The sequence below is a fragment of the Sceloporus undulatus genome, chromosome 5 (genome assembly GCF_019175285.1).
Source record: "Sceloporus undulatus isolate JIND9_A2432 ecotype Alabama chromosome 5, SceUnd_v1.1, whole genome shotgun sequence".
In the NCBI taxonomy this organism is placed as follows: domain Eukaryota; kingdom Metazoa; phylum Chordata; class Lepidosauria; order Squamata; family Phrynosomatidae; genus Sceloporus; species Sceloporus undulatus.
Genome location: NC_056526.1, coordinates 189,858,607 through 189,874,034, shown reverse-complemented (window position 1 = coordinate 189,874,034; position 15,428 = coordinate 189,858,607). Strand labels below are relative to the sequence as shown.

General features: G+C 41.1%; 1 protein-coding gene across 5 annotated transcripts in view; it reads left to right on the top strand.

The window, feature by feature from the left end:
• The window catches only part of ALMS1 (ALMS1 centrosome and basal body associated protein), a 111,015-nt gene that overhangs the window by 88,815 nt on the left and 6,772 nt on the right, over positions 1–15,428 (top strand). For 4 of the 5 annotated variants that reach the window (XM_042469042.1, XM_042469046.1, XM_042469047.1 and 1 more), the window contains 4 exons: positions 2,149–2,385; positions 8,287–8,531; positions 9,949–10,129; positions 12,147–12,210. In XM_042469042.1, coding sequence (XP_042324976.1) covers positions 2,149–2,385; positions 8,287–8,531; positions 9,949–10,129; positions 12,147–12,210 — 727 coding nt within the window. The remainder of the gene's footprint in view (positions 1–2,148; positions 2,386–8,286; positions 8,532–9,948; positions 10,130–12,146; positions 12,211–15,428) is intronic. The other variant, XM_042469045.1, reaches the window with a different exon arrangement.

The window sequence follows — 15,428 nt, the reverse complement described above, 5'->3', positions numbered from 1 at the left end:
TAGACATTAGATGGCCATCTTTTGGGAGTGTATTAGTTGTATATTTCTGCATAGGAGCAGATTGGACTAGGTGGCCCTTGTTGTCCTTTAGCTTCCTACACCAAGGCAGGGTGTTAGAGGTTTAAATACTCTATATTATCTCTTGTAGGTATTGAGTTTGGTATATCATACTGAATGTAATATCCTTATAACTTTGGTTTAATTTTAATTTTGTTTTTGGAGCAAATATCTAACCCTTGAGGCCATAGAGGGCATAGAGGGTGTCTACTGAAATCTAGAACCTGGAGTAGGGCTTCAACAGAGGTTCAGTGGTGAAAGTAAGGACCTCAGTGCTTTCTTCCAAATTCCCAAAGAAGGAGATTCTCCAGCCTACTCCTTGCTTTACAATTTTTCTATCCAGCAAGTCTTGAAAGTTATCATTTCCATACCAAAATAGAATTCTGATATTTATAAATATTGGTACAAATTTGTCAGTCTGACTGTCTTCTCATTTAAAGACTCAGAATCCAAGAACAGGGTTAAAAAAAAAGAAGAGATGCTACATTCTTTGTTTTTTCAGATCATGCTTCTGAGCCCATGTTAATCCCATGTTAATGACTTTTAGAAGTGTGGAATTGACTGCTTCACTATAAAAAATGCTACAGAATTAAATGCACTGTGTTCTCCAGCCATGACTTGGCATCGGCCCATCCATTTGTGCAATGAGGTTCAAATTATGTTCATTACTTGTAACAGAAATGTGTGTCTTTATCAGACTGTTTCCAACATACCTCCTAATCATTTTCCAGGGAGCAGCCCTCTGTGGCAACTCAATTCCTGTCTGATCTAGTACTTCTTTTTGTTTACCATACACAGTTCAAGATGGCTTTCCCTTTTTAATTTGCAGGTTAATGGACTGCTGTCGAAGCTACTGAGCCCAAATAAACTTCAAAATGAAACTGTCACTTTCCTTCTTCTCGATTCATGCTTCTGCAGTGTAATAATATTCTGGCGGCTTCATACTAATTTCAGTTAGCTTCATGCTTTTTTTCCCCTTACCCAGGAAAGAATCTGTACATACTTCATGTTTAGATATATGCATTCAGTTCTGTTCTCCCCTTGCTGCCCCATTTAACAGTTTATTTCACTGTTAAAATGCCTGGGGAACATCTTGCTAAAGGCAGTGCTGGAAAGATTTGGAAAGACTTGGAGGCTTCTGGTGTTATGATTCAGCTCTGGTGCATTTCCTTCTGCAGGGCTAGGACCTCTCAACCCTTGTCCTGAGCAAGGATTCAACCTGAATAAGAGCTACAGTAGCAAAATTGTAGTTGTCTTGTCTCTCATTGAATTTGTTGAAATTTTTTGCACTGGACCCCCCCCCCCCCGCCTCCAATTTTATTGAGGATTGCAACCAGTAGATTCAAATTACAGGAAAAAAGAGTGCATTCAGATATTATCAAGAACATCTTTACTGTAAGAACTGTTGGACAGTGGAGTAATCTACCTCTGAGAGTGACAGACTCCTTTAGAGGTTTTTCAGCAGAGGTTGGATGGACATCTTTCAGGAGTGTTTTAGTTGTCTTTTCCTGCATGATGAGAGGTGACCACCTTGTTTTGTAAGACATTTAGCCTTCTTTGTCAGAGAGGTCTGTGCCACAATTCCCAGAATTCCATAGCATTGAGCAACGACAGTTAAAGTGGTGTCCAACTGGATTATTTCTGCAGCCTTAGATTCTAGAATTCCTCTATCAAAATCTCTTGCACAAAGGCAATCTTTCTGAGATCTATATTCTTTCTTGTCTAAACCAGCTGGCATTATCTTTCTTCCTTTTGTTTCAATTAAAATATTTTCTAAAGCATGTTCTCCAAACAGTCAGCAACCCTTAGAGGATGCCTTTGCCAATTTTGCTTAAGATTTGTTTGTTCTCTGCTATCCAGCCCTCCCATATGTTGGAAGGGTCCTCCTGAGGAATCTTAGTAATTCATGCCTGCTGCAGCACTACAAGAACTAAGAAAAATCTCTCGTCTTCTTCTTCTTTTAGCAAAAGCTTCCAGAATTCCCAAACAGCTCTGCAGTGGGCATTGCAAGCTAGCAATTTGGGGAGTTGTCCTCCAAAGAAGTATTTCTTCCTCCCAAAATTTGATTAAATGCTTTGTTTTGAACTCCAGGAGACTTTGAGATTGTCAACAGCGCAACCAAGAAGCATACACGAGATGTTGGGCAGACTTTCCCCACCCCGACATCCAGCCATGCGAGGATACAGAGAGATCATGGAGGCGGAATGGAAGAAGAGCTTTCCCAGACGGACGGAGGCAGTTCAGAGAGCAAGGGGAAACAGCGGAGGCAGCCGAGCAGCTTCCTGGCAGAAAAAGGACCAAGGAAGAGCAAGTCGCAGTATCTGCAAGGTCTCTGATAAATGTGACATCTTTTTAGGGGTAGGGGCTAGGACTTGCATGGGATCCTGCTGAGTCCTTTGTGGCTCCAATCCAACATCCCCTCAGCATAGTGTAAATATGTGCATGCTGAGATGATGATGATGATAATGACGACATCATTATTATTATATCTCACCTTTTCTCCAACATAGGGACTCAGCAGCTACCAACAGATTTAAAACACTGCAACTAAAAACAATACAAATGAATAAAAGTGTGTAAATGTGAAGTTTAAAACACAAATAATTTAAAAATATTACATGTTAAAATAATATACAGTAATTTGTTGAAAACTGTCCAAAGCTATAAAAAACTATATGCAATCCAGATGCACTACACAAGGACTATGCAACCCCCAGACCAAATACCTGTATTGTACAACATATGTTGGTGACTAGGTGCCATGGCAAAGTACACAATGACAATTGCCATGCAAATGATAGGATGCTTAGGCACAGTGGACAATGTGCAATTTCAGTGCAAATTGCAGAGATTACACACATCACAAGAAATTAGGAGTTGATATAAGAGCACAATTCTCCTCTTCCCAGCCGATGTAAATTTAGAGGGTACCTGTATAGGAAAGTTGTGTATTACAGCTTCAACTGTAGGAGGTTTTTCTGCTCCATCACTGATCTTGGTTCTCTTGAATTAGTTTCAGATGCCATTGAAGATAGGGAGCAAATAATGCTTGTATAGTATAGTAAAACATGGGCATGCATTAAAGCTTTATCCAATTTACCTCTAGCTGTTAGAATAGGCAGAACACATAGGGAAAGTCCCTAGTTAACCATTCAGGAGGAATCAATGTGCTTTGGGGGACAGTTGCTTCAATTGCATGGTTGCTTCTGGTTGTCTTTCCTCTTTACTAATCTTCCATCCTCACTTGCTGTCTTGCTGATTAGAGATGTTTTGCTGCCCCCAGCTGGGCAGCGTGGTTTAAAACTAGAGTTGCAGTCGTTTGTCCACCAAAACCAGCAAGAAATCTTGAGGTCCACAAATGATCTTGAGGTTCATGACTCCCATGGCTGGCTTGATTAGTTCCCTTCCATGCTTGGTTTGCTGGTACAGTCAGATGGGCTCTAAATATTGCTGCCCTTATTGCTTCCATTAGTGCCTTGAGCATGTTAGTTGATGGAGCTTATCACACGACAGTTTTTGCAACTGCAATCCAAAGCCATTCAGGGCCCAACCATGCGAATTCACATTATAATGTGATAGATTATCACACGTGATTGCTTTCTATGGGGAGTCATTCCGAGCCAGATCCAAAGTCAATCCAAAGTGACTCCTGATGTAGGTGAATTTGGTAACCAGCAAATTCACAAAACTTTATCCAAGGTCAATTTGAATCCAGTTCGAATTGGTCTTGGTGTGGAATGCAACTTTGCTTCAATCCTGGTACCCCCCCCCCCCCAATCTCCAAGGTGCCACATTTTCCTTGATGCGACACTGCAATTTTGCTCCATTTGCTTCCGGTACCCCTTCAAGAGCGGAGGCTGCATTCGGATGTAGCCAGGAGGGATGGCAAGAACGGAGGGGGCAATCTGATGTGTCCAAGAGGGATGGGAAGAATGGAGGCTGCATTCGGATGTGGCTGGGAGGGATGACAGGCATGATTCATGTGAGGCTAGAGGCAGGGTACCCAAATGAGAACAAGGCACTGCAAAATAATAATAATAATAATAATAATAAAATAATAATAATAATAATATAATAATAAATAGGGTACCCTGCTTGCCTGGGGAGAGGCAGGAAAAAATATAATAAAAATAAAAATAATAATAATTAATATCTTGCCTTTGCTCAAGGCTTGAGGCAGGGTACCTAAAAGAGAACAAGGCAAAATTATAATGATAATGATAATAATAATAATTATTTTGCAGTGCCTTGTTCTCCTTTGGGTACCCTGCCTCAAGCCTTGAGGAGAGGCAGGAAAGATTTTTTGTATTAATAATAATAAATAATTAATAATATAATTAATTAGGGATGAGAAGAATGGGGGCGCATTCGGATGTGGCTGGAGGGGATGACAAGGAATGATCACGTGACACTAGCATTAAACAGGAAGTGGCCCCCTTCACCCCGGAAGCGTAAAAGTTCTCAATGCGTTCAGAGCCCCACTGAGCATGTGCAAGGGTGCCAATTCGAATTGTTGAATCCGCATGGTGTGATCATTTATTTCGCACTCACTGTGCTTTGCCTCAAGAATGACAACTATTTCGCTCTTCACATGTGATAATTAATCACGTGAATTGCCTTGTATTCGAATTGACTCTGCTTCCCCTTCCCTTCGGAATGGCTTTGGATTGGAGTTCCAGTTTCACATGTGATAAGGCCGATGGTCCAGAAAGCTAAAGGATTACACATGCTACTTCACAACAGCATGTCACCACAATTCAAGAGGGATGGTAATGAACTAGAATGTGTTCAGAGGAGGGCGACCAAAATGCTGAAAGGCCTGGAAACCAAGCCCTGTGAGGAGCAGCTGAGAGAGCTGGGTATGTTTAGCCTGGAGAAGAGAAAGTTAAGGTGAGACATGATAGCCATGTTTAAATATCTGAAAGGGTGTCATACTGAGGACAGAGCAAGCTTGTTTTCTTCACTGCTCCTAGTCAAAGACTTGGAGCAGTGGATTCATACTGCAGGAAAAGAGATGCCACCTCAGCATTAGGAAGAACATTAGGAAGACAGTGGAACAAACTCCCTTGGAGTCTGGTGGAGTCTCTCCTTTGGAGGTTTTCACACAGCCTGGATGGCCAACTGTCAAAAGGAGTGCTTAAATAGTGTCTTCCTGCATGGTAGAAGGGGTTTGGATTGGACGGCCTTGGTGGTCTCTTCCAACTCTATGATTCTATATATTTTGAGTATTTATGTAATAACACATAGGTAAAAAAGATACTTAGAGCAGCTGCAAAACCTGTAAAAATATCAGCAGTAAACAAAAGGAAGTTAATGTAGCAGTAGCATAACAAATACCTTAGCCAGCAAAAATAAAGATCAGAGATAGAAAGTGTGGTTAAATAAGGCTATTTCAAGCTGCTGCCTAAACACAAAAGTATGAGTCTAGAAAACCCCAAACCTAAGCAATGTACTATTTTAAAAGGCTATAAAATACTTGGCTGATTAAAACCACAAAGTGAAATTACGTGTTAAATAAAGATAATGCAGTAGGAAGAGAAATTAATTGTTCCTTGACTTTGTGGTTTGTTAGTGAATCTAATACCCTGTGAATGTAGTTTTCTATACTATGTTGGGTTTTGCTGGCTGGAGATGGTGGGGGTTGTAGTTCAGGCCATCCGGAGAGCCTCAGTTTAGGGGGCTGTATCCAACTGCAAATCCCAACAGAATTAATGAAAATTGCTAAATCATTTCTTTCAGAAATTCATTGATTTATAGGTCTATTCTGATTGGGACTAACAATTGGATCTAACCCAGTATAATACATCAGTGTTTTGGACCATTAATCCAAAAAAGAGGAGTGGAGGTTCTTAATAAGGGGGAAACTACAATATGTTTTAGTTAAAAATAAAAGAGCCAGATGTTTCAAAAGTGATGACCTTATTTGGGATTCTCTGAACAAAGAACACTCATAATGATATATAAAGCAAACAAAATTAATGCGCATGAATAGAATCATAATATAGGATCATAGAGTTGGACTTAAGTGTACGAAAGCTCATGCTGCCAACTTCTTTCTTTCAGTTAGTCTCAAAGCTGCTACAAGATCTTTCTACATATTGATTCTACAGACTAATATGGTGTTCCTCTACTGGTCATAGTGCATCCTAATTCTTGCTTTAAATATACAGTACTTTTCATTTATTGGTCCTTGTGGAAGAGGTCTGACATGGGAGACCCCTACCAACAGCACTGTTGCCATCCACCTAGTATCTTGCCTCATGGGGCACAACAAACTGACTGCCGCAGAAAGGTTGAGCCATGGTGGGCTTATGAATATATAATAATAATAATAATAATAATAATAATAATAATAATAATAATAATAATAATAATAATAATAATAATAATAAATTTTATTTATACCCCGCCTTTCCAAAAAATGATCAAGGCGGCTTACAAATGTTAAAAACAGTTACAATAGCATTTACAATACAAATTAAATTACAATATAGAAAGTTAAAACATTACTACAAAAATAGGAACAGGAGTCAAAAAATACACATATCAGGGTACAAACAATCAATCACAAATATTTCGGAGTCAAAGGAAAAAAACAAAGGGCAGAGGAAAATCAATTAAACTAAAGAGGGAAGGCCAATCTAAATAAGTATGTTTTTAAATTCTTCTTAAAAGAATCTAATGAGGCGGCAGAGCGAAGCTCTAAGAGGAGCTTATTCCAGGAAGACGGGGCAAAGATGGTAAAAGCCCTCTGTGAGGTCCTTACAAGATGTGTTCTAGGAACCTCTAACAGGTTTGTCCCGGATGATCTAAGTGTGCGGGGCGGATTATGTGGGGAGAGGCGGTCCTCCAAGTACCCTGGGCCCAAGCCATTTAGGGCTTTATAGGTTAAAACCAACACCTTGTATTGAGCTCGGAAGCGAATAGGCAGCCAGTGAAGATCTTTTAAGATAGGTGTTATATGGTCCGACCTGGAAGTACCAGCGACCAGTCTAGCTGCCATATTCTGTACAATTTGCAGCTTCCGGGTTTGGTACAAGGGTTGCCCCATGTAGAGCGCATTGCAGAAATCCAATCGAGAGGTTACTAAAGCATGTACAACAGTTTCAAGGTTCCTACGGTCCAGGTAAGGATACAGCTGGCGTATCAGCCGGAGCTGATAGCAAGCACTCCTGACCGTCGCATCCACCTGAGGTGTTAGCTGGAGCGACGAGTCAAGGAGCACCCCCAAGCTGCGCACCGAGTCCTTCAAGGGGAGCGTGACCCCGTTCAGGACTGGATGACAAATCTCATCACCCGGAGCCGGGGAACCTATCACCAGTACTTCCGTTTTCCCTGGATTCACACTGAGTTTGTTCTCCCTCATCCAGCCCATTACCGACGCCAGGCAGGCATCTAGAGGAGAGATGCCATCCTTAGTTACTGCATCAGTCGGAGACTGATTTGAGTCTCCCTTATCTAAAATACTAGGGACCAAATGTGTTTTGGATTTGAGATTTTTTTGGATTTTGGAATACTTGTATTTGCATATATGTACATATATGTACATAATGAGATAACTTGGAGATGCTACCCAAGTCTAAGCACAAAATTCAATCAAGTTTCATATGCATCATATATGTATAACCTGGAGGTAATTTTGTACAATATTTTTAATACGTTTGTGCATGAAACAAAGTTTGTGGACACTCAATAATCAGAAAGCAAAAACATTACTAACTCAGCCATCCATGAAAAATGTTTTGGTTTTTGGAATATTTCAGTTTTGAAATTCCAGATAAGGGAGACTTAACCTGTAATGCATCCTAAATACAGTACTGGCTTGACAATATCACCTTGTGATTCATCAAAATCTTTACAGAATTCAGAGACGTTCATAATATATTAAAACACAGTCCACCAATGCCAGACTTCTGTGTTCTTCCTAGTTTTCATATTTTTCATTCTTTGTTTTCAACCATCTTCATACTTGCTATATCAACTGAAATGCTAATTTGGGAAACAGAATTCTGTATGTAGATGTATGTCTGCAATTTTGGTGTGCATATGTGTATTCTGAATATAACACGCAGATCTTTGGCTTTTGTAAACACAAAAGTATTTAGCAAAAAGGATAATGGTAGGGAGAAGTCCCTTCTTTTAAGCTCTCATGTTTTTGTAAGTAAACCATAATTTAGACTATATTCCTTTTAAAACAACATTTCTTTCCCCAATTCCCCACTTTCCTAGGAGTTTCCTGGTTTGTTCCCACAGAGGATTTAAAGTCAGATCCCAAGAGAGGAAATGGATCCAGCAATGTTCCTGAACCGGGTCCTTCATGGTTTGAACCTTTGCCAAGTGGGAAGCCCTGGCGAGAACCCCTCCGGGAGAAGAACTGGCAGGAGGATCACAGTGGCCTCCAGGTGCGTCTGGCGGCTCCAGCGAGAGACATAGAGAATAACCCACCCTCACCTTTTGGGAAAATTACACTCCAGGTAAAACCCAGGCTCTGTTTGTGGACTGCTTCACTGGCTTCTGCTGTCTGTTTGTTTGGCTGGCAGATGAATGCAACCCCTCTCTTGCCACATGTGTATGTGTGGTCTTTCTAGATTAGGGGTGGGCAACTGTGGAAGGGAACGGGGCCAATTTTTTTGTTCCACCAACATACCCTCCTATCTCCCAGGAGCACTGGAATGATGCAACATCACCTCCAATTTTGAGAGTTCTTGGGGCTTCTGAGGCAAAGAGTGAGCTTCTGTCCATGGTGTCAACAGGTTTGAAGGTGTTTTGGGGGGGGGGGGGGGTAAAAAAGCTAGGAATTGCCTGGATATATTTTTTAATTAGAGGGTGGAGACCTCCCCAGGTGACCCACATGTGCACTTTCCCCATCCCTACTCTAGACTGTGAGAGTTGTAGTGCTAGATATTGGCCTTAGGTTGGGGAAGATGCCTTTCCACCCCTGTGGCACCCCACTGGTCTTTCAGCCTTAGGGAATGGCAATGGCAAATCCCCTGTGAAGAAACTGGCCAAGAAGACCCCATGATAGATTTCCCTTAGGGTCTCCATGAGGCTTGAAGAAACACAGCAACAACAACATTTTAACTTTAACAGTTTGTAGGCAGTTGTTCATTGTTAGACCAGTATCCAGTGCTAGTTGCTTCTTTTTAATCACTTTTTATAGTGCAAGAAATGCCATTCATAAAGAAATGCTTCAATTAACATAAGTTCAACCAAAACAGTTCTGAGAGTATTTTGTATGATTTATTTGTATGTCTTAATATAAATGTTCAGATTTAACAGGAATAATAATAAGTGTCAGAAGGAGCCCAAAGCCCAATGCTATTGAAGCTTGAAGGACTAGAACTTTTCTTGGCTATAACCACATTGTACTGAAATCTGGCAAACAGATTGCAAACATGGAGAGGCATCTTCATCCCTACTCTCTCACAAGCGTTGGCAGATTTTGCAACCATGGGAAACCCTCCTCTACACTTTTCCAAACCTAATTTTGAACAGTTTTAATTTCTCTCCATATCCATTCGATTTACAATTTCTCAGAGGCCTTCCTGATTGCTTTGCGGCTGTTTTTGTCCCATGTGCGCCTTGCTTGGTCTCCATCCTGCTTGTTTAAGCTTAAGTACTTATCCCTTTTACAAATATGTAGCTGTGCTTATTCCCAGTCTGGTATCTTTCCGGTTGGTTGTCCAACATCAAAGCATTTGTTAACAAGACCCGCAGAGAGATCTCTTCAGCTTTATAGCTGCAATATTCTGTACATTGCAAGGATAATTCTTTTCTTCTAAGGCTTGTCTTCAGTGCTTTGTTAATGGGGTTAGCTATTTTTGTCATCTCCCCCTCCCCACCCCTGAGCTGAGGCTCTGAAGCAACTCTCTTTTTTACTTCTCAACTTAGGAGGCTCTCGCGTTGCGCCGTCCCGATTTCATTTCTAGCGCTGGGGAGCGTGTGAAACGCCTCAAGCTAATCATAGAAGAGAGAAGATTGCAAAGTATGCTCCAGGGCGAGAGGGAAGAATTATTTAATCCTCCCGAACAGAGGAGAAGTTATAGAAATTCAGCTTTTCTGCCAAACAGAGGTGCCTTCTCTTTTTATAGTCTTGGGCTATAGAAATATTTTGTGTGTATGTGCACATGCAAGGAAGTTTGGACATCCACTGAAGAGGCAAGCTTCCAAATGTGTTCTCTCTCTTTCACATTTATGTAATTCTGACCCAAATCCTAATGTTATTCCTGACTAGAGTAGTTCTTTTGAATCAGCTGGATTGACCTAAGTATTGGCTTTCCATTCAACAGTTGATTGAATGAGTTTACTTGAATTGGGACTGGCCGACTGGGTTCCAACCTCTTTTGTAATATGACTACAATGGAGTCCTTTATTACTGTATAATAGGCTACCAGTATATTGTTCCCATCTAGATGACATATAGATTATGGGCTAAATAGACAATTTTTAAAAAAGGTTTTCTGAATATAAATGTGAATGTAAACTTCTAGGAAATATGTGATTGTCTTGGGGATAGATCCTGTTTTAACTCAAGCAACCAATAACAGCTATAACTGAGCATTGCATTAGTACCTACAGTACTTACAGAGTGTCTACTCACAAACATTTCTCCCATGGATCTATTTCCCATAGGCAAAGAAGCCTATCACATGCTAGCAATAACGGTAGCAACCCAGAAAAACACCATAGCAAGGGCAGTTACTGATTTTTCATCCTTTGCCCACAGCATCTTAATTTTACCTGCTCACTTACTGATTTGTATTGGTGTTGTATTAGAATACTGTGGTGGATGTGTTTTTTTAAAGTAAAAAAAAAACCCAGAAGAAATCTTCCTAAGATGTTTATTGGAGAGTATAGGAGAGGATTTACACCAACCTGTCCCACCATGGCAGACAGATACTCCACATAAGAATCTTGGAATGTGACCCCAAATCCTTTGAGGTTTGGTGGGAATAATCATTCCTTGATGGAATGCAGCAAAGGACCCCTGAGAGCAGAGAGCTTGATATAAGTATCTCCGTAGATCTGGTAGTAAACCTTTCCTGTGATGAGTTGATGACATACAGCTACAATTATTTGGAACAAGTTGTGTTTAATGGTGGGGAAAGACAGATCCTAAACCTCCTGTTCTTCCTTTCTTCCCTCTGTTTTCCAGTCATTCTCCCACAGACACACCCACCTTGACCTGCCCTGTTTCAGTTCTCTTCTCTCCCTGTGTAGACAGAGAGGGATATGGACGATATGATCTGGCCACAACCCCCTGCCCCTCCAGCTGTCAGTTCTCTCCATGAATACCTCTAGCCACTGCTTAAAGAGAGGCTGGCAGCTATGTAGAATTGAAAGCAGCAATTGTGGAATTAAAATATAAGATTTGCACAAGCTCAAAGCACACAAAAGCCCTGGATTTCAATGTCACCTTCTAGTCTATGCACTGTCACTTGGTATTTTTTGTCCTGTCTGCTTTATGATGCCCGCGGCACTGTGGGAGGCTGAACAGACATGCTGGGTGGTGGAGTGTCTAAGAATATAATCTGTGAGCCTAGAAGTCCTCAGTTCTGCTCTTAGCTTTTCTTGTTCAGGTGGCCTTGAGGAAGTTATTTTTTCTCTTTGCCTCAGGCACTATAAAGACGATAGTATAGTTCATGGTTTGGTGGTTAGAATCCTCTAAGTCTCCTTTTCATTAAAAAGCATACATTAAGCCCAGTGTCATTCATGTACTGCAGTTCTTCGTCACCAAGCTGTTCTAGCTGAAGCCCACCACTTTGATCAAGAAGCTGGTTGACTTTGCTCTCTTGCTCTTAGTTGGGCCTGCTAAGTTTTGGGTTGGCCACTGTGACTCCTGAGATCCAAAAAGGAACAAGAGGAGCACCTGCTTCTGTTTTCCCTTCAAAGTACCACTGTAGCCTTTGCATCAGAAGAAGAACAGGAATCAAAAGGTGTTAGTGCTGAGGGCTGCTGTTCTGTCATGCCCCAGTCTCCTAGCACCAGTAAATCCTGTGATAGTACTGCGGTGTGTCAGATGAGTTGTTGGTTATCATTTAGTGTAGTTAACATTCTGTCATACTCACTGTTTTTCCTCCTTCATTCAGACTACCGGACTATACGGAGAAAAAGAGCAATTTCCAAGAACGAAATGGTACAGAGATCGAAACGGTAAAATTGGCTTCAGCTATTTTTCCCATAGAATTACAGTCTACCCTCCTTATCGGCAGACTTGCCATCCACGGATTTTACCTGTTTTTGTTTTTTAATATTTATTTTATTAATTTTTTTAAAAAGACAGTCAATACAAATACAATACACACAGCTCATACATTACACACATATAATTCAGACACATAACAACAATTAGACAACATGAAGACTAAAGGCTACATCTAAAAAGCCCCTGTTTTGATTAATGGTGGAGTGTGCACATGAGTGTGCTAACAGTCATACACGCAGCGTTCTGCCATTACCTTTAATGGGCTTGGGCATGCATGGATTTTCGTATCTGCGGGGGGGGGGGGGGGGGGCGGTCTGGAACAGGTTCCCTGCAAATACGGAGGTCCAACTGTATTCTGTTGGATTTATGCAAGCAGTAAAAATGCAAGTAAATCCTATAAATACTACAGCTGTTGGAGTTCTTCCATTCTCCCTTTAATTTGCCCCAGTCAGAGAATTAAGACCCAAAACACTGTAATGTCTCAAAATCCCAGTGGGGTTTCCTTCTCAACTCTAGTTAATATGGGGGAATGATCCAGGAAGACGTTTTCTTGTGCCAGCTCCACTCAAGTTAACAGGAGACGCATAGAAAGATTTTTGCTGAATTGTACCCCAGGAGTGAGAACTACTCTTCTAATGCCATCCAAAATCATCTTGAGTTGTTCATCCTGTCTGTCTCATGACATGGCCAACACTGTGCAGGGTATGTCCAGCCAGTGGGATACATTTGTTGCATGTAAATTGGAAGACTGCTGGTTCCCCACCCCACTACCATTTTGAGAAAATGCCATTTCTGTCCATTGCTGTTTGGTGATCTTGACTGCTAGGAGAAGAGTTGCAAATGCACTCATCTTTATCTTGAAATATACATGTATGGTTTTTATCCACAGGGTTTTAAATACTGGGAGGATAATGGTTTGTTTATGGTATGTTGTAAAAGCCAGTGGGCAATTCAACAATAAACGGACTCTCTGGTAGTTCTCCAAAGTAAGGGTTTTGTATAGGAGAAGAGAACATATGGATAAGCTGGAAAGACTCATAGTAGATGAAAGGGTGAGAATGTAAGCATTGAGGAATGCATCCTGTCTGTATTCTAAATAAGCTGTTTGTTTTACTCTTCTGCACAGTACTTAAAAGATTCCCAAGGGAACCTACAAGTAGATCATCACAAGTAGAAGAAGAAGAAAAAGAAGACACATTTATTTTTCTAACTGTTAGAAATGGAAAAAGAGATTTGATAGATGCTTTTTTCCTAGAGCTTGCAGTCTGGAGTGTATTTTAAGGAAGGCATTGGGAGTGATTCACAGCCAGTCTGCTACATCAAAATAGTTCCATTTTATCCTGCTCCTGTTGCATTTCAGCAATCATTTCTTTTCTCCAGCCCCACCCCTCACCAATTTCTGTTCTTTCTCATCTCCCTATCAGTTGCTGCTAGAGCTAGAAGCATGCCTATGGGCAGAGTTGCTGTGTGTGGTGACCCATCAGGACTACATGTACCTGGTCAAAGAAAGGCTCTCAGCTCCAGCCACCTAGACTGTCCGTTGGCTCTCCCCATCAGGAAGAGCAATCAACAGTTTATGTCCAGGCTGGGATTTTACCTGAGCTGCGATTCTCTTACCTGCCTCTGCTTCCTAGGTCCCACTTGCTGGTTCCTTACAACCTCCCTCCAGCAGCTAGAATCCTTGGTTTTGCTGGAGTGTCTTCAGAGCAGTTGTGTTTGTTGGCTTTCCTCAAGAGGCTCTTGGGCTGGCTTTCTCATTTGTTTGTTTGTTTGTTTAATATCCCACTCTTTCTCCCAAAATGGGTCCAAAAATGGTCTACAACACAAGTTAAAACAAAATAGCTAAAACGGTATATAATACAAAAGTTTTTAAAAAGTATTAAACAACCAATCCAATTTAAAAAGTAATAATTTAAACCAATTAAAAACATGGCCGGTACTTAGTACATATCAGAAAAATACAGCACGGCTGTTGAACATTCAACCAGTTAAAGCCTGAAGGCCTATTTAAATAGGGAAGTCTTTGCCTGCTGATGAAAAAAGAATATAGAAGTTGGCCAACCAGATCTCCCTTGGGAGGGCATTCCAAAGCCTAGGAGCAGCCACCAAGAAAGCTCTCCTCTGTGTCCTCGCCAGATGAGTCTGTGAAGGTGGTGGGATGGAAAGAAAACTCCCCCTGAGATTGTAAGACTCATATAGGGAGATGCAGGCTTTCAGATAGCCTTTGGGTCCCATTTTGGAAGAAAAGTGGGATGTAATACGTAAATCAAATAATAAATAAAGGCCGGGACCTAATCTGTGTAGTGCTCAGGAACTATACCTGCCATGATAGGAGAATAAGGAACCAGTACCTTGTGAAATACTTTTGAGGTGCAGTGATACAAGGAGTGTAAAATCAGTTCCAGTCTGGCTTCTGATTTGTGCTGTTTGCCAATCCTGGTTTGTATCCTGCTGCTGTCTTGATTTTTGCAGCTATTTTAAAGGGGCCAAGCACATGACTTTTACACAAGGCTGTTGAGGCCAGTGTTCCTTTGTTCAGGGTACCATTTCCAAGAAGCTAGCAGTCTTGTTTAGCTGAAAGTCAGCAAGAGTATTCACCTCCTGGGAAAGAGAGCGGCTGTGCCTATCTCAGATCCTGATTTTCAGGTCGGGGTTTCAACCTGGCATTAGTCAACAAGAGCAACTGCAGGGCGGCTAGCCTGACTTGGTAAAGCCCCCTGATAAACAGAAAAAATAGAAAAGGAAAGGAAAGGGTAGAAAATGAGTCTTGTGTCACTTCTAAGTGTAACAGATTTATTTTAGCATGAACTTTGTGTGGGTTCCCCAGATACACTGATGGAGTACATTATTCACGCTTCAGGTATATAAAAACACAAGTTAAATAGTTGTACAGGATGAAATTAGAATTAAAATGGGATGTGGAAAAGGACAATTGTCATACTGGTCAGAAGCCTTCAAAGAGCTGTAACGAGGACCAGAGCTCTACTTTAAGATTAGCTCATCCCTGGGGAATCAGATATTAGCTCAAAGTGTTGGCTAGGTTACACATCTCTGGGATTATCTCTATGTATTCCAAGGTTGGAGGCAAGAAGAACCACAGGCAAATCCTCTTTGAATTGTATTTTATTTAAAAGAGGAAAACCAACATACACTCTTGACAGTCACT